Below are 20,501 nucleotides of genomic sequence, written 5' to 3' on the forward strand. Positions count from 1 at the left end.
CAAAAGTATCAAGAAACAGTTTTTCTAATAATAGAGTACAATCTTTAATTAAAAAATCACTGTTTGCTTCTGAGGCTGTTTCTATCGAAAAAAAGAGAACTAGCGTCCCTTCTTACGCACTTTTATGCTCTTTTTTTACAACCGATCGCGGTCGTTACTCCTTTCCGAAGTTCATCCGAGCCGCCCGCGATCCTTCGGATCGGATGAATATCCCTAAACTTGTCCGCAACCGTCTCGCTCGGTCGTTTCGCTCCTCATTTCGCTCGCTCATCTTGCGCTGTCAAACGTTGGGCCGTTGTTGTAAACAACAAAAGTATTTAAACAGTTTTTTAACTGCTAAATATTCATATAACTTACGTCATCCGCATCTGGCACACGCTGATAAGCTACATACGTGATACGATGACGTCTGTCTGGAGTTCGATGATAGCTGTAGTGTGGTGTATGTAAAGTATAGAGTTGAATGTTATTAAAACTCCTTTAATAATTTGGTGCCTTGCTAACATTTAGTGCATTTTGCTGTTTACGTTGATTTACGTTGGTTAGCTTACCCGGCAAACCTAGCTTTACCCTTAAACATGCGTTTTGTAAGTAAAGCAAACATTTTGAATGTTCAATCTTGATTCGTGTGGCATTATTAGAGTGGCGATTAGAGAATATCGTAGATTAATTGAAATTTATTAAATTATTGCCATTCTTAATCCAAATGATATTCGGATTAAGTCCCAGTCAAAGCAATTTTTCTTCTTTTTTTGTGGCTGATCTTCATCTGCTACTTCAGGGGGCATTTCTGGCTTTCCTTGACGATTGCGATTTGATTCAGGTACTTCCGTGTAAGGCGCGGATTCCACATGTACTACTGAGCCGCAATCCACTAAATAGCATTTTTTAATTATTCACACACTTGCTTTCTACTTATTTATCACTCACTTTACGCTTTAATGAATAAAATTGCACTAATAAATCGTCATGTGTTTAATTGATTTATTCGTTAGAACTTTTTTGTTTCAGTAGTGTTCAACATTACTCGTGTTTCAAAAATGGCTATGCCTACTTGATAACTCCCGTAGGAAAAACAGAAAAGCACTCATAATATTGGCCAGGGCCACCTAGCGAAACGAAAAATAGCGGTAAACCTATTCTCATACCTAACGAACGTTCAGCGAAAATTTCATACAAATCGGTGCAGCCGTTTTGGAGGAGTTTGCACACTAACACCGCGACGCGAGAATTTTATATATATATGTATGTATGTATAGATATAGATACATAGATATAGATAGATAGATATAGATAGATAATGTTGAAAATTTGGATTTGGATTTGGAATTTTGTATTTTTTCCGTTCGATTGATACATGTGTCACCTCGAATGTTGACGTTAAGCTGTTCTTATCGTTATCGCGGATGGTAGAAATGGGAGAGTAGAACGTTTGCGACAAAGTTTGATAACACAATCTTACTGATTTCCAATACGATTGACAAACCCCAACATACCAATCATTCACCGGTCTCTCTCTCTCTCTCTCTCTCTCTCTCTGTCTCTCTCTCTCTCTCTCTCTCTCTCTCTCTCTGTCTGTCTCATTCAAAACTCTCTAAGCTTGTTCTCTTGTTCTTGTTCTCTTTTTTAAGACTGTACCAAGGTATTTTAATATAGGAGGTAGAGTTATCCAGAGCAAATAGACATTTCTCAACATGACAGAAGTGTTCCCTGGTCATTGAGGGTGGGAGTGAAGAAGATTGATGGAGGTGGAAGTGACGATTTGGCGAAGGCACAGTGTGTTTCATGTCAATTGCAAGTTGTAATCCAATGTTTAAAATCAATGAACGGGTTTTGTTGTAAAATACGCTTAATTTTATATTACAATCGACTAATCAATGCAAGTTTCTTTTATTTCGAAACCGTAAAACTGACTATGTATCCAAAAATTACTTTTTTGCAGTTTTTTTTAAATCAAATAACAATTTTGAATTGACATGGAAAACACTGTATCGTGTTTCCTGCGTGTTTACTTTTAGGCTTCTTGTACATTCGGATTGCTCGGTTGTTTTAAGTTGGCTTTGCATAGATATCATTTGAATGTATGTTTTTTCGGTGGTATATTTTCGATAATGGGTACGAGAAGGTTTTGTGATTGTGAACGCAAGCTGGTTGAACTTTAAGCGTATTGAATTCATTACTTTCATCGCCCGCTTGCGTATATAGGTAGAGGCAACCCATATGGTTTTGTAAACAAAATCTGACAGATGTCCACCACAATGGCGCCCTATCAGCTTGATAAAAATTCACCTCCTAAATTAATACACTTTGGACTGTACGCTTTTTCGACGGTGCAAGGGTAGCTCACTAGTACGCATTCCGCTAAGCCTTGCCTTGCTAAGCCTGCATTGCGTGAGTGACCTTGCTTTGGAGCTTAAATAGACTTGCCAATCAGATAATCTTGGAGCCATCAAATCAGTCTTTTGATACACTAGTGATGTTACGTTTTCTGTCATCACCTGCTCGATCTTTTCGACATTTGCTCTTGTAGTCGTTTTCATATGCTTCGTGCTTCTTTTAATCAGGGTGAAACTAATACGACTGCGAAACCAATGATATCCCCTCGCAGACCCTTGAGTGGTAACCATATAAGGTTGTCGCTCATCACATTCCATAACGTTAAGGCCGTGGCGGATAAAGACGATTTTTTTAAATATAGTTCCCCTTTCCTGTTAATCACCGTATTGACAAGTGTATTCTCTACTATTACCGTTCACGGGCCACCTCTGATCGAAGCGACCCTAGGCGGCCGCCAGCTCCGTCTACTATTAGATCCGACACTGGCGTAAGGCATCCTGAACCCTGTCATGCTGCAGGCACTCTTTGCAATTTTGCCTCTTTGTCTTGGATGATCTGCGTTCTCAACATCAAGCCGTTACGGACCTTTTGGAAGTGTCTCAAGGTCGCCCAACATTCGTTATGATATTTCATGTATTCATTTTTTCCTTTTTTATAATGTTACCAGCCGAGCCCGAAAACCTAGCCTTGCCTTCACAAGAAAAGTTTTCTAGCAAACATTTAAAATGTTCAGTCAAGATCCATGTGGCATTATTAAAATGGCAAATAGAAAAAAATCGTTGATTAATTGAGAAATTTTAAATTATTACCATTCTCGATCGAACTTATAATTAGAAATAAAGTAATTTTCCTTCTTCTTCTTTTGTGACATTAAAGCTTTAGGAGGATTTCTGGCTTTCCTTGAAGATTCGGAGTTGATACCAGTTTCTGTCCTGTAAGGCCTCGCATGTACGACCGGGACTACACACACATACACATATCTTGCTATCAACTTTTCACTCATTTTACGTATTAACTTTATCTATCGCTTAACGCAGTGTTACTGCAGTGTTGGCATACCCGTTTTCACCAGTCAGTGTTGTAAAACTTGAATTTTCCAATATGAGAGTTCGATCATCGAACCCTGCATGTTCACCAGGTTGATGTCGTTTTTGGTTGTTGTACAAATTTAAGCCTACTTTGCGGGAATTGCTGAATATGGTAGCGCACCACAGGACCGAGGATCAATTCACATCCTGGTCGAACCCCCGTACGCAGGATTACAGTCAATCCTACGGGTAAATAAAGTCAAGGAAAGCAAGTAATGGTTGGTCAAGACCTGTTCAAGTCGTATGCCACAACAAAAGGAAGGAAAGGGAAATCAATCACCCCCAGTGCGCCACAAACGGAATTTTCTAAGACTTGTATTATGGAGTTAGGTGTTGCTCGTTCGAGTGCTATTTATCGACTGACTCTTTATTCTTAGTCTAATACATACATACATATACTTACATCTAACGCTTACACTATACGCTTATACGCTAACCTAACGTTCTGACGTTTGTTCGAAACGCAACAGTTGTATTCGCATAACGCTCTGTAGTTTTTCTGTAATTCAAGCAATTTATCACTGTAAACTTCGGTACTGTTATCAGGATTTTATCCATGAACACCATCGCAATATTGTAATATTACCCGGTTACCTTCGCTAAACAAACTTTTCGCGTAAAGCTCGTTTCTTTGATCTTAACGCGCGTCCTATCCGCCATCGCTTCTATCAACTATCAACAATACCGTTACCTCTGCAACGCTACATTATTACCTAAAATGGCACGTATTTGCAACGCTTGCACATTGGAAATTACGGAGGCTTTCACTAGTTGTTGCCTGTGTGATTCCCCATTTCATCATCGCTGCACTTCGATTCCCGCTGATCTACTCCCGCGCATATCAGAGCATAAGCAGCTTCATTGGAGCTGCATTGGTTGTAGTAGTGTGATTATGAACCCACGCACTAAGTATGTAAAGGAAGCAGCCATGCAATCTGGCTTCCAAACGGCAATAACTACGGTCGCTGAGAGCATCAAAACCGTCATCGAGCCATTAACCAAAGAGATTCATACTGGATTTGCACGCATGAGCCAACTTGAATTAAAAACTCCACGAAGCAGTCACCCTCCCACGAAGATTCGTCGCCTAAACCCGTCGAAACGCTTGTTTTCCGATGTCGCTAGTGACAACCGCACATTGTTTACATTTGGCCCAGGAACAATCAACAAAAACAATAATCACACGCACAAGCCCACAAGGCTCGATAAGGATGAGAATCAGCACAAATTATGTCCACCGCCCACAGTCACTGGCACAAAAGAAGATATGACATTCTCATTCAATATCAAAATAGTACCTGCTCAATCCACAGTCCAAAAATGTGTATTGTACATCTCCAGACTCTCACCGGATACTACTAGTGACCAAATTGTACAAATGGTCAAACAAGCGCTCTCCATCGAGGATGTCACCGCTTATAGCCTTGTTCGTCAGGGCACAAACACGGCCACACTTTCATTTATATCCTTCAAGGTGTTAGTGCCTTCTTCTCTTCGGGATAAAGCCCTCTCTGCCGACACTTGGCCACTTGGGCTTTCGGTGCGTGAATTCATCGATCACCGAAATATGCATGCTAGTGCAAATTTTCGTCTACAACTTCCAATGGGTTTACCCACAAACCAATCGACCACATCTGCGGAGCGAACAACTCGATCACCACAATTGTTAAACCAAACCATCCGTTCAACACACACTCCCTGCGCCTCACCAACACTCTAAACCCGTTAATCAGCACTGACAGACACTATATGCACATGTTGACGCACTCCGCTCAAGTTAATTCCTTAACTTTCCTCGACGTCACGCATACACTCATGCATGCAAATCAACGGGACACGGCACATGAATTCAAGGACACTTACGCAGATCGAAATCCAATTCCGATAGACAACGAAATCACTCACTTGACGCTTATTCCTTCAGCAAGAAACGACGATGCTTGTATTCTTACCTGTGATAATGACTATACTGCTGGATACTTTGACAACACCACACGCGATCACCAAAATGATCCTGACATCGAAACAGAACAACACGTGCGTAACTACCGCAATATTGATTCGACACTTACACCAGCGAACAGCTCTAACGTCAATCCAGCAGAACATCACGTGCGTAACTACCGCAATACTGACTCGACACTCATACCAGCGAACGGCTCTAACGGCTCTGCAGGGGTTGCCTTCTCTTACAACACTGACGATTTGTTGTTTTTGTATCAAAATGTTAGAGGATTAAAATCTAAATCCAATACAGTATTTAACTACGTCTCTACAACCCACTACGATGTTATTATCCTCACTGAAACGTGGTTGGACTCAACAGTCGATTCTCCGGAATTATTCCCAGATAATTACACTGTCTACAGAACTGACCGCAGCAGCAGTAATAGTAAAAAAGCAATGGGTGGTGGAGTTCTCATCGCCGTAGCATCTCAACTACACTCACGACTATGCCCAACATCGGATACTGTAGAACAACTCTGGGTAAAAATTTACGGTGACAAGCGAACGTTTGTCACTGGTGCAGTATACATCCCTCCGGATCAGGCAAACAACGCTACCGTTATACGTACCCTTTGCTCATCTATAGATGATGTTGCCTGTGATTCAAATGAAGCTTGCCTCTTATTCGGGGACTTCAACTTCTCATTTTTGTCTTGGATTCTTGATCGCTCTAATGCTCCAGCACTTCAAGTTGATTTCGAGCAATCACGTGTCACGGAAACCTGTCGCCTTTTGCTGGACTGCATCTATAGTAACGGATTGTCTCAGATCAATCACATTCCTAATAACTCGAATAACATCCTAGATCTAATATTCGTGTGTGATGAGATCCTGTGCTCTTGTGCCCCACCGGTGATATCACCCTTTCCCGTTGTTGCCGTTGATGTTCATCACCCACCTTTAGAACTGCATATTTCTGGAGCGGGAATAGGAGAGCGGTCTCGGTATTCTAATACAGCACCTTTTGTCTCCGGCACACTCAATTACAGTCGAACTAACTACGTGCTTCTGACTGACTTGTTGCAATCTACCGACTGGTCATTCCTTGAGGGCAATCCAGATATTGACACGGCACTGCAACTATTCAATAATACACTCCTGGGGCATTTATATACCAGTTGCCCTCTAACTAAACCACGTCGTAGTCCGCCTTGGTCTGATGCTCATTTACACCGCTTAAAACGAAACAAATCGTCATGCTACCGTTTCTATCGCAGACAAGGCACCCAACAATCAAGGCTGAGATTCATCGCTGCGCATAACGTCTACAGACGCTACAACAGGATGCTACATTCTCGTTTCCTTCATCGGGTTCAATCATCGCTCTCCAGAAACCCTAAACGATTCTGGAAATACGTTAAATCTAAACGTGGTAATAACTCACTTCCCGCTGTCCTCACCCACAATAATGTGTCTACAAGTAACAAGGAAGGCATGTGCAATCTATTTGCTGAACGTTTCAAGGATTGTTTTACCGTGGATCCTGGAAGCTTCTCACTAGACGCAGCTTTGAATATCGTACCTCGTGACGTCGTCGATATCCACTCACGGGACATTATTGTCTCTAAAGACACTGTACTACGTGCTCTGCAGCAAGTGAAAATTTCTTACAACCCTGGGCCCGATGGTATCCCTACAGCCATTCTCTACAACTGCCGCGAGCATTTAGCTGAACCCTTGGCGCGCATCTTCCAACTTTCCCTGGCGCAGTGTACTGTTCCTACCGCCTGGAAATCTTCGGTGATGTTTCCTGTGTACAAAAAAGGCGATAAGAGCCGTGCAGCAAACTACCGCGGTATTACTACCTTGCCCCCTGGTGCCAAGGTCTTCGAGATTGTGATACAAAACTCGCTGATACATCACTGCCGTCCTTATATCTCAACGCGCCAACACGGATTCTTCCCTCATCGCAGTGTTACAACTAACCTGGTTGAATTCGTCACTAACTGCCATGCAGCATTCTCTTCTGGAGCTCAGATGGACGCTGTATATACAGACTTAAAGGCTGCTTTTGATCGCGTGAATCACCGCTTGTTGCTTGCTAAGCTTGCCCGACTCGGATTCTCTGCACCTCTGGTAAATTGGTTCAGTTCCTACCTCAAAGGACGTATTTACCACGTGCAGATTGACAACGCGTCTTCATACAAATTCGAGAGCTCTTCCGGTGTTCCCCAGGGCAGCAATCTGGGGCCTTTGCTGTTCTCACTCTACATTAACGACGTCACACTGGCTATCACAGAGGCTGAATGTTTGCTGTACGCTGATGACGTTAGGCTGTTTCGTCCTGTGCGGTGTGTTTACGACTGTCTCTGTCTTCAACGTTCAGTAGCTGTTTTTTCCGACTGGTGCAAATGTAATGGCCTAGAAATATCTGTCGATAAATGTATGTCAACGTCATTCTTTAGAACTGTTAGTCCTATAGTATTTAACTACAAAATCTGTGGAACCCAACTGTCGCGGTACGACACTGTTAGGGATTTAGGAGTCACGCTGGACCGCAAATTAGATTTTCATCAACACTTCTGTGATATTATTGACAAAGCTAACAAAATGCTAGGATTTATTCGTCGTCAGTCTAGAGAGTTTAGTGACCCCCACTGTCTACTAACCTTGTATAAATCCTTTGTTCGTTCAGGGCTCGAGTTCAGTTCGGTGGTCTGGTGTCCTTCGTCTAGTGTTTGGACAAACAGAATTGAATCAGTGCAGAAAAGATTCACTCGTATTGTCCTTCATTTCACTCCGTGGCGTAATGTAACTTCTCGTCCCTCGTACCATACTCGTTGTTTGTTATTTGGACTGGATACACTTGCTAGGAGACGTGATAACGCCCAGTGCACCTTTATGGCCAAACTAATTATCGGTGAGTTAGATGCACCCGATCTATTGTCTAGAGTAAATATAAATGTCCCTCCTAGAATGTTCCGTAACTACAGACCGCTTAGAACTGACCTTAGAAGACGTGCATATAGCGAGAATGACCCTATGACAGCAATGGCCCTTAGTTTTAATTTGCGTTACGCGTTTTTTGACTGGCATCAACCTATTAATTTCAACTAGGCTAATTCGTGTTCGTGGCGTCACTTTTTACATTCGCGTTTCATTTATGTGTAGTAAATAAGGTTTTATTTTTAAGAAAGTGATAAGGCCATGTCTGGCCAATCTCTTATATATCACAATAAACAAATAAACAATAAACCTACACTTACGACACTACATTCTCCCCCTTAAACGAAGTTTACTTTCTATCTAGGATACTTTAATCTTGGTTGTCCTTCCAGTCTTTTCGATCGTCTTAACGGTGGAGGACTTGATTCACTCCTTTTCCTTTTATGTGAAATATTTACATTTGTTGGTACTACAATTACATTCTTACTCATCCTACTATCCTTTTTCCTTATTTGGTTTTTATGCACCATGCGTATTACTCCATTCAGACTTATTAAGTATCTTAGACCACTTATTTTCTTTTTGACTATTGCTGGAATCCATCTCATATGTTCCTTAAAGTGATTTTTGTAATACACTTCTTCCTCTTCTTCATACTGATCATGATTTGTTATCATTGGAACTTGCCTTCTTGATTCTACCTTAGTTAAGATTTGTCTTTCGTGTCCTTTTATAGGATTTACTTTTGTTATTAATGTGTGTGGTACGTAGCAAAATACTCTCTCCGACGGCGTGACTTTAGTTACAGTACATGGACTATTTCTATAACTGATTAGAAAGTGATTCAGCTTCCTTTGTAGACTTAATGGTTTTAATCTTGTATCCAACAAATACTTTTTTAGACTATCTTTTACTGTCCTAACCGCTCTCTCGGCCAACCCGTTTGACTGTGGGTGGTACGGCGGGGACTTACTCACTTTTATACCTTTTGCTCTTAAGAACGACAAAAACTTTTCTGAACTAAATGGAGGACCATTATCTGACACGATTTCCTCTGGTAACCCAAAATATGCAAAAAATATTTCTAGCATCTCTATAACATTTTCTGCCTTAGTACTTTTCATAATTTTTACTTCCATGAACTTGGAAAAACTATCGACTATTATAAATAACGTACTATTTTCAAAAAAGAAAAAATCTATATGCACTCTTTGAAACGGACGCGTACATTGCAACCATTTGGTTGCGACTATTTCTTTTGGTACGATTTGTCTACACTGACAGACTTGACATGCTTTTATATACTGCTCAAAATCTCTATCCATATTTTTCCACCACACGAGTTTCCTAGCTGACATTTTCATTCTTACCAAACCATCATGGTTTTCATGGAATAGACTGACTATTTTATCTTTCAGCTTATCTGGTATTACTACTCGATCGTTAAAAAATAATACTCCATCTTCTATTGCTAAACTGTTACTAACTTTAGCATAATCTTTCAACTCCCATTTCACATTGTTCGACCATCCATACTTAACATTTTTGTAGACTTTTTGCAAAATACTATCTGACTTTTGGAATTGTTTGACCAACTCAATATCGATAATTGAGGAAGACGAAATCGCATTTAATTGTGTGAACTCCTCATCTATCTCTAAAATTTCTGCCAAAGGTAATCTACTTAACCCATCCACGTGACCCATACATTTCCCTGGCCTATGCTCTATCACATATTCATAATTGGCTAATAACAATGCCCATCGGCTCAGCCTAGCTACTGCTATAGACGAAGTTGTTCTTGACGGTTTGAATATTTCTTTGACGCCTGAGTTATCTGTTACCAGTTTGAATTTGATTCCGTAAATGTATTTATGAAACTTTTGGACACCGAAAACAACGGCTAATGCTTCCTTATGAACCTGTGCGTAATTTCTCTGTGCTTGAGAAAGAGTTGTTGAAGCAAAATATATAGGTTTTTCTACCCCTCCAATTTCATGAGACAAAACTGCACCTAAACCGTAAGGACTTGCATCTACTGCTAAAATAACAGGTTTTTTAGGATCAAATGGTACTAAAACGTTGTTATCTACTAACATTGATTTCGCTTTTTCGAATGATTCCTGACATTCCTTTGACCATACATATTTTTTGTCTTTGCGTAGAAGTTCATACATCGGACTCAATATTGTTGCTAGATTTGGCAAAAACCTGCTGTAATAATTTATCATGCCTAGATACGCTTGTAATTGCATCACATCTGATGGTACCGGTGCTTCAATAATCGCTTTTACTTTTGACTCATTTGGTGTTATTCCGTTCTTTGATATTTTGTAGCCTAGGTACTCTATTTCTGTTTTAAAAAATTCCGACTTCTTTTCGTTTATCTTTACTTTATGCAATTCCAGCCTTTTTAAAACTTCGCATACATTCTCCATGCATTGTTTTTCATTTTCTCCGCCAACGAGTATGTCGTCCATATACGCAATGCCTTTAGTCTTTAACAATATTTGATCTACTATTGTTTGAAATATTGCAGGCGCAGACTGTACTCCAAATGGCATTCTAGTGTACTTGTATAGCCCTTTATGCGTATTTATAGTACAAATATTTTGCGAATTTTCTGATAACTTTACTTGCAAGTACGCTCCTGTTAGGTCTATTTTGCAAAAAACTGTCCAATTTGCAATTTTCGCCAAAATATCATCAATCCTCGGTAATGGGTAATGTTCTACCGTAAGATATTTATTTATCGTAGCTTTTCCATCCAAACAGATACGTACTGAGCCATCACTTTTTCCTACAACCACTATAGGGCTCGCCCACGCTGATGTACGTATTGGTACTAGTATACCGTCATTCACTAATTTATCTAGGTTGGCTTCAACTTTTTCTATTAATGCGAACGGCACTGAATACGCTTTATGGAAAATTGGGGTAAAATTAGGTTTTAACACTAAACTGGCTTCAAACCCTTCTATCGTTTCCTTGTTATTTCCGTTTGTTAGATTCGGAAACATTTTTTTCATGTCTCCAAGCCATTTGTCCGCTTCGATTTGATTTAATTTAAAACCTTTTCGCCAATCCGGAAATAATATATCCAACGCATCACGACCTAGTAAAGGATTACCGTTATTTTCTGTTTTAATTACGTTGACTTCTAGACGGACCGTCTTACTTTTTATCGCTACGTTTACGCATATTTTTCCTAACGGTGTCAGACGTTGACCCGATGCCGTAATAAAACGCAAATGTGTTTGTTCTAATTCGACATTAGCAAACTCTTTCCGATACACACTCTCCGGTATTACCGTATTACACGCACCACAGTCTATCTCAAACGCAATGTCTACACCGTTGATATTTAAAACGCACACTTCTGGATTACTGATCGTATTCTCTTCTAATATGCGTGTTAGCGACACATCCTTCGGTTCCGCTCGCAAACTATGCACGTTCGTACTTCGGCAACACGACGACACATGACCATACTTCTTACAGTTGAAACACTGCCACATACGCGCAGGACATGTCTGTGGATTATGCGATCTTCCACATCTGTAACACTGCTGCTGCTGCTGCTGCTGCTGCTGCTGCTGCTGCTGCTGCTGCTTGCTCTCCTGCTTATGCGTGTAGCTCTGTTGATGTAAAGGTGTACTGTTCCCACGGTGGTAGTGCACTTTTGGACCGACGCTTCGTTTTGGCGCACACTTAATCACCGCCATTTCCCTCGGTTTCTCTTTCGATGTAAATGTTTCGTTTTGTTCATCCGCAGCTTCCCATGTTCTGGCGATATTTTCTGCACTCTCGAATGTTAACTCGGACTCTCGAAGAAGACGTTTCCTTAGTCCTTCATCTCGGACACCAACTACTAATTGATCTCGCAAGCTTTCCTTTAGACAGCACGTGAATTTACACGATTGTGCGAGCGATTTCAGTTCCACGATGTACTCCGCAACAGAACTATCTTTTTGTAGACAGTTTCTAAAGTTGAACCGTTCCGCCACTACGTTGACTTTCTGTTCCAATTGCTCTTGCAGCTTAATGCACAGCTTCTCGTAGTTTAGCGTCTTTGGCTGTTCAGGCAACACCATCTTTGATATGAGGCTATACAGCGATGCTCCTCCCAACGTTAACAACATCACTGTTTTCTTTGAATCTTCCACCTCGTTAACTTGGAAAAAAATATCAATACGTTCCAAGTACTCCCTGATGCTTTCGCCCATGACAAATGGTTCAATTTCTCCGATTAACGACATGACTAATATTTGACTTTTCGTTTGCTTTTTCCTCGTCGCCAACTATTATGGAGTTAGGTGTTGCTCGTTCGAGTGCTATTTATCGACTGACTCTTTATTCTTAGTCTAATACATACATACATATACTTACATCTAACGCTTACACTATACGCTTATACGCTAACCTACACTTACGACACTACAACTTGCATCAGAATTTTCCTTGTTTGAATTTTCCCTATTTTGACGAATGTAGTAGAATTCTTGTGCGCAATTCTGACGTCCGTTGCTCAAAAGGATAGTAAATTGGAAATTTTAGATGGTTGAAAATAAGTAACTCCAAACCACGATTGCCAGGTTGACATTGACCTTGACCAACTTTGAAATCCGCAAGAAGAACGAACTATTCTCAATTCAGATTTCAAGTGCTTGCGGTCAATTTTTTTCGTCATAGCAGATGAAATACGCCTGATGTTTGGAGCAAGTTCTCATGTTCTATGATTCATATTTTAATGCATGCGACTTTATGTAGTGTAGCATATCTGCTAAACATTAAAAATCTAACATATGGGAAATCTCAAATAAATTAAAAAATTCAAAGTATAGAATCGGTTAGCAAAATCGCGTTGGTCCTTTCCTATTTTCTCCTATTCTCATTCTGACGCATAACATAAAACACATGGCCAGGGTTTTTACGCCTTTTCTAAACGTATCTGTTTTAACCCTTTCAAGTACCTGAAGGTGACATAATCGAAGATCGCTCATTGCGTTGCATATACAATCCTTTTTCACGCTGTTGGTTGCACTTGAAAAGGTTACTTTAGTTTCCATTCATTAGCCCTCCTGCGTAAGACCCACTCGACGCTTGATTTATGCGCTAATGCGTATCAACCGAAAATTACAGAAATGCATTAATAATCATTACAAGAAAATAGAATCATAGAAATAGAAACATTCGATACATAAGCCCTTATGTTAAAACCATGTACACCTACACAACTCAGAGTATAAAATAAACCAAAACTGTTAGAACGCGGTCAGTCCTCAGTGATCTGATCGTGAGATGACAGTTGTCAATGATCAGATGCACAACTGAGCTTCCAGAGCAATTCTTCGTCTTGTTATTTCAAGAGCATCGAGAGTCCCCCTACCCAAGGTAAGGCCTCGATGACTCCAACGTTAAAGAAAGAAACTTTACGGTGTAAGTAAAGTAAAAGTGAAGTATACATTCGAAGTCCGATAAGTATTAGTAGAAAAACTAAATTTAATATTACAGTAGCCCGTATCGAAGATTTGCCTGTAAGACCGGATTGCACCGTAAGCAACACACGTAGTATCGTCAAACTTTGACACAACACTAATCAAGTATTCAAACTGCTTCGCTTGAGGTTTCATAGATGAATAAGTGCTACTTGGAATATACAAGGCGTAATGGATATTCCTGCCTTTGATGAGCGTATTTGAGGTTAGAACCCAGACGAATCCATACTGATAACAAGTCGCAATGATCACGGGTAGTCGCGATGCAACCGTAAGACCATATTGAATAACATTAGAAAAGGTTTCTGTATGATTGAAAAAATATTTTCTAATCCATGTGAACCTCGGTGTTTGAGCATTACGCAGATCTGTTGCGCAGCACTGTAACCGGGTCGATTCACTAGTTGAATAAAATTGCACAAATAAAACGTCATGTGTGTTTTGATTGATTTGTTCGTTACATCTTTTTCGTTTCAGCAGTGTTCAGCATTAATCGTGTTACCAAAATCGAATAGCACTTGATAGCAGTTAGTAGCAGCTGCCAAAAGACGCAAATAAGAAGCAGAAAAAAACGCATAACATTGGCCACAGGTCACCCAGTGAAACGAAAAGAACTTAAAACCTATTCTCATTCTCAAATCGGTGCAGCCGTTTCGGAAGAATTTGCACAAAAACACCACGACACCAGAATTTTATATGTACATATAGATAGAAGAAGATATCAAAGGAAGTACGGAAGATAAACCAACCAGACTTGCAATACACCTTCAAACGGTACTCATAATCGATAAATGCTTTATTTACCTTTTAATAATTCAATGTTTTGTCATTCCAGAATTAAAATGAGCAAAAGACCCAACAGCGACATTACCCCTTCACAAGCACCAAAAGCACCGCGAACAAACGATCAACCCATGCCGCATACATCCAACGCAAATCCTGTACCGGACAACGAAAGAATCCAGTTGAAAAGGTATAGATAATATTTTTAAAAAGATTACGCTTTCTCAAAGTTTATTATTTTTATTCTGACGAAGGTTCGACTTGAACTCAAATTTCATCAGGGATGTTCAGCTCGACAAACCATGAGGCCCATTTTTATCAAATTGTGTACAGTTCCAGAAGGCTGTATTCACAGTTGCGTGTGTCATATACGAGTTACGAAGAGGAGGTGTTCATTCGCGTTGTTTAAAATTGCTTTTTTATTAAGATAATCGCGGGTGCATCCGATGCGTCGATCTTGCTGATGCGTCGATGATGATGCTTCGATCTTGATGATGTTGCCGAGTCTTCTTCTTGGTGTAACAACCTCTGAGGTCATGCCGGCCATTTCTGGCTTACGAGACTTTTTTTCCACGTAGCTGGATAGTCAGTCCTTGATACGCGGGACGTTCCGGACGGACGAATGAGAGTGGACTTTATTTGTACTTCTCACACTTTAAAATTTTACTAATATCATGAGCCACGGGGGTGGAAATAGTAGCTAATCCCATCCAGGCCAAACACCCGTACACAGGACTGACTATCCTGCTACTGGCAAATATAGTCAAGGAAAGCTAACAATGTTACGCCAAGACCTCCCTTGAGATTGTAGAGCCTCATAAATAGAAGAAGAATGTATAACTATTTTTTTAATGTGTGTTAACATATTGTAATACAGTTAACCGCCTCTAAATGAGTACCGCTTTTAATGGATTTTCGTAAAAATCCTCTGCTTTTACGATTGACGATTTACTTCTGCACTATGTAAGGTTATAGTTTTTGATACTCAATTGGTTACTTTGCATGAATTGTGTTTTCCAATACCGCAATAAGTGATCGTCAAACTATTTTGCGTAGACCTATTTTCGTCTTGAAGAAGAAATGGTTAAAGGCGTGCATAAAACTATGGAAAATGATTTATAAATTATTCCATTTAAGACTTTATTCGACTGCAACTTTTTTCAACTATTTTCAAAAGCAGACGACCATATTAAAAAAGCAGATTTTACGAACTGAAAGTGTGAACAAATTGCATGTGTGGCAAAATGCTGCATTTGGATCGTTCTGTATCCGGATTCGTTTGTTTTTTTCGTCACTCCATCACAGGAAGACCATCTGAGAACAGTACATTTATTCGTATCTTTCCGCTTTTCTCTATTCTTCTTATTATTTCGTTGATTTAGAAGCATTACAGCCACGGAACATCATGAACCCGTCGACAAGAATATATCTTTAAAGAAACAACATCTCTTATCCGTCATAGAGGTATCGAAACCGAAATCTACTATACATGGCGAATTGTATAACACATATTTGGCCATTACGATTATTCTTCACCAATTTAAAAAATCAACTAATTATCGACATGAAACAAAAACGATCAAAACGAACAAACAAAAGAACGACTTTATAGTTGCAGTGGAAGTAGCAGAAGCAGGAAAATTCGACGACATCCTGTTTTATTTCTCATCACCAAAAGGACTTTTCACTTTCTGCATACAAGCGAAGCACAAACTAAATGCTGGAAAAACAACAAGCAGTAACGTTTTTATTAAAAAAAATGATCTATGCGCCACTAGTGGTGAATTTTCGATTCCCATGTACTTTTTGTCATATCTTAAGATTAATCAGAAACTAACAAAAGGTGAATCCAATACCCGAAATGATGAATGTATAACACGGTATGCCATATGTACTAATGCTGATCTTCATAATAACGTCCAATTCTATTTTACGGAAATCGGTCCGGAAGAAGATGATAGTTTACAATTTTGTGAAGCTATAGGAGCAACATGTTATAAATTGCACGGTGAAATACCCGATCTGAACGAACAATTAAAAAAAGTGTATAAACAGGAACTTAACACAGATTCGGAATTTTATGAGAAAAAAGACGAGTTCTTTAGTAAATTTCTGCTTATATGTAACTCCAAAAATCAAGAACAACTACGTCTACAAGCTATGAACCTGTTGCCAGAGTGGTGTGATAAAGATGAAATAATAATTGATAGCTTGGTGGGTTTACTGAATAATAGCATTTACATCAAACCACGTTATGGCGTAGACCTTGAACGTTTGCAAAAATGGTTTTTGGAAAATCATCTCAACCAAAACATCAGCGACTTGAAGCGTTTGTCAGAACAGCATCTGGAGGCAGTACTCGAAAAACATTGTAATATTGAAGTAAAGCCGGAAAGTTTGGAAAAATTAAAGTTGTTTCAATTTTCAAAGGATTCGGGTTCTGGAATTTATGAGTTTAACAGCACGCTTGATTTGACAGTTAGCTCTCGCATTTTACTTCAAGCGCTATCGCTATTAAAATATGAAACAATATTCATTGATAGCACAAAGTATGCAAAACAGCAAGATATGAATGATGTCCTCAAGGTTTTGCTGTTGTATCTTAGAGATGTAAATCATCCTACTATCAAAGTGGTAACGATACTAGGGAAGCATGATGGTATATTCTTTGAAGAGATGAAGGAATTCTTAGGAAAATATCGTCAAAAGATCGTTGTTATAGGAAATATTGCTGGAAGTATACAAAATGAAGATATTCCTGATAGAATTGTTGTGAATGATCTCTCAGATAAAGCTTCGAAACATTTTTACACGCAAGCTGAACGACCGATTTTTGGTTCAACAACGGCATTGAGCAGCATTGTGGAAAAAAGCGACAATTTATCCTTTTTACTAAATGTATTGAATCCTTGTGACCAATTGAGAAAGATAATAGACCATAATTTAAATGAGATGAATTATAAAAGTATTAAACACTGGTACGTTCCTCGCCATATTGTTCCTTATGAGCAGTCGGGGTCGGATTTGACTTCGGAATGGGGGATGAATGAGGTTTCATCAGAGGAGGTAGCGGCAGCTTTAGCCGCGAACGACGAAGAATGTATTCCACCAGATTTTCAAGACACTGACAGAGGCAAGGTGTTTATTTTCCTGAACGATGCAGGATTCGGTAAAAGCACCTACTTTACCTCGTTAGCCTATTGTTTGTCAACTTTCGATCCATCTCTATACATTATCAAGTTTATCGCGATGGAGTTTTCGACTGATTTCAAACGGCTGATAGATAATAACGTAGAAAACCTAGACGATACAGGAATTGTGAGGTTATTGTATCGATACATACATTTAGCGCTGTTCGTACCGAGTATCAACAATCGCGACATTAAAAAGACTGATACTATAAGAGAAGAGGCCGATCATTGTGCAAATCTGCTGACAGTTTCAAGCGGTAAAATAGTATTGGATGAATCGAAGACTAACATGCTCTCCATGGAAAAACTAATCGAATTGCGCTTGTTCCAGGAGAAGTTTAACCTTCAAAAGATTGTTATTATCCTTGATGCGTTCGATGAAACCGCGCCATGGTACAATGGTGTGGTACTAAAGTGTTTCGCTCGATTCTCTCATCTTGAAGGAATCAGATCGTTATTCTTTTCTAGTCGGCCTTACGGCTTCGAGGAGGAATTGAAGACAACCTTCGAACAATGTCGAATGTATGGGTTAAAACCATTTTCAGAGGATGATATAATGATTTCCATTCACAAATTTCTTAAGAACAAATTAGATGGTTACGAGCTTTACGAAAAGGATCATCAAATTGATATAGTCAGGGAGCTAAGTCATATGTTCGACCGTGTTTTGAAAGATATGATAAGAATTCCATTGTTGCTGTACATGGCCAAGTGTATCTTATTGCCCGAAATAAAGAAGCGTGTGTATGAATTTACACACACAATATCGTATGAAATGTTGGACGAAACAAAGTTTGACATACTTTATCTGGTTGAAGAGTTCGTCGGCAGAAAGATGAACAATTTATTCACAGCTAAAAAAGGTGCGACCGATTCTGCTGCTAACGTGCCTGCAGCCAAGAAAATCGTAGATGGAAACAAAAAAGAAATAAAGAAACAGCACATTTTGTTGGCCTTGTACGTTCTTTTCGATAAAAACGATCTAACACAACTATTGTCCGAGAAGGAACGGAAGCGTGCTAACGAGATAATGGAGGAAGTGAACCAAGGCGATGAAAAAACAGGAATCGTCCTTGGGGTACAAAATGGAGTGCCTCAATTCCTGCATCGAACATTTGCAGAGTATTTCACTGCTTGCTGGTTGTTTGAAAACAGAGAACGATTTAAAGATAAGAGCATTTTTCACTCACAAACGATTTGGTCGAATTCTTTAAGGAAAACCCGCGAATTTTTGGACCGACTTATACTTCGAGAAAGCGATGGCTGTGATTTACACTTGGCACTGGTGAACAGATCCGAAGAACAGGTTGAAGACATTCTGGACAATAATCTTTCTGCAGTTACTGTCCCGGACATGGTTGGCCGCTTACCATTGCATTTTGCAGAATATTTGAATTATTTTTTTTCCGATTCTATAATGAAAAGGATTATTTATAAAGAAAATAATAACACTGATCAGCTTTGTGGATGGACAGCTTTAGATTATGCATTTGTTCAGAACAAGAAGAGCGTTATACATGAGCTCTTTAAAAGTGGTGTAAAACCTAATATGGACAATTTGTTAAAACAGGTGTGTTCCAATCCTATAAATGTATTACTTGAGATGGCTTGTAAGTATACGAACACTTTTGTTGTATTGTTGAATCGAATGGATTTAGCAGAAGAACTAAGCGAACGTGTAGCAAAGATTCTAATAGAAGAGAAGAAATTTGATATTTATGCTCCACGGGCAGAGTTAAATTTGTTTTCGGTGTTGGAAAAAGTTGTATCTGGAGGCAGTGTTTCTATGTTTCGTCAGTTAATTACAAAATCAGGTCAACAGAAGCTGGGTTTGGATGATAATGCCAAACGATTGCTAATGACATCATTACAGAAACAATTGTATGGAATTACCAATTGCATTATTGAATATCATCCTCATCTCTTTAGCATAATTATTGACCAAGAAAAACTGTTACAATGTATTCAAAGTGCAATTGCAAATAATCAACTGGAAGTGTTTAAACAGTTTTTCCATGAGTTATGTGTGGAAGAGGGAATCGAATGCATTGAGGATGAAAATATTATCGACGATATTAACGAACCAGGCGGGAATGAAACGCTTGGAATAGAGATTCCATTTAAAGGTGATTGCTGTTTCGAATACAAATTTTTTCAACTAGAAAGCAATGCAGAAAGCATGTTGTACTTAGCAATACATTACGGCCACGTAAAAATGGTTAGTTACATACTGCAAAAGCCGAATATCAAAGTTACCGTCGAATTAATTGGAAATTTTATCGAAAAATCACGAAAAACCAGAGGATTTAATCACGAAAAATGCATACCGGTATTTAAATTTCTCTTGAAAAAAGCCCTCGTTGACAACAATGCAGATCAAGTAGGCATGAATTTGTTTTTTAAGATCATCAACCGACGGTGCGTGTATATGTTGCTTATTTGAGATTGGGTTTGTTCCAAACAACATCATGAATCATTCGAATGTATTTCAACAGCTTTTGCTTGATTCACATTTTCTTAATTCGGCCAATATACTTGTATACCTTCAACAACGATCCGATTTAGATTGTTTCGATACCTTTGACCCAACGGGTAGAAGTATTTTTGATTTCGCAATTAAAAAGAATCGTTTTATAGAAGCACAAGCGCTAATTGAAGCCAAATTCGGCAACCTTTCTAATTCAGAAAAAGAAATTGCTATTTTGGATTTA

General features: G+C 39.3%; 2 protein-coding genes across 2 annotated transcripts in view; one reads left to right on the plus strand and one right to left on the minus strand.

Moving 5' to 3' along the window:
• The window catches only part of LOC125766046 (uncharacterized), a 96,223-nt gene extending 76,049 nt beyond the window's left edge, over nucleotides 1-20,174 (plus strand). Inside the window, exons 3-6 of the mRNA XM_049431626.1 lie at nucleotides 14,408-14,590; nucleotides 14,652-14,789; nucleotides 15,982-19,360; nucleotides 20,166-20,174. Coding sequence (XP_049287583.1) covers nucleotides 14,659-14,789; nucleotides 15,982-19,360; nucleotides 20,166-20,174 — 3,519 coding nt within the window. The 5' untranslated portion in view covers nucleotides 14,408-14,590; nucleotides 14,652-14,658. The remainder of the gene's footprint in view (nucleotides 1-14,407; nucleotides 14,591-14,651; nucleotides 14,790-15,981; nucleotides 19,361-20,165) is intronic.
• On the minus strand, nucleotides 3,766-12,769 carry LOC125760456 (uncharacterized protein K02A2.6-like). Its single transcript, XM_049420599.1, has 2 exons — nucleotides 8,629-12,769; nucleotides 3,766-3,862 (listed from the first exon to the last, which is right to left on the minus strand). Exon 1 carries the CDS (start codon nucleotides 12,575-12,577, stop codon nucleotides 8,675-8,677), a length of 3,903 nt encoding a protein of 1,300 aa, XP_049276556.1. The 5' UTR covers nucleotides 12,578-12,769; the 3' UTR covers nucleotides 3,766-3,862; nucleotides 8,629-8,674.
• Nucleotides 20,175-20,501: the final 327 nt, after the last annotated feature.

This window comes from Anopheles funestus, chromosome 2RL (genome assembly GCF_943734845.2).
Source record: "Anopheles funestus chromosome 2RL, idAnoFuneDA-416_04, whole genome shotgun sequence".
NCBI classification, from domain to species: Eukaryota; Metazoa; Arthropoda; class Insecta; order Diptera; family Culicidae; genus Anopheles; species Anopheles funestus.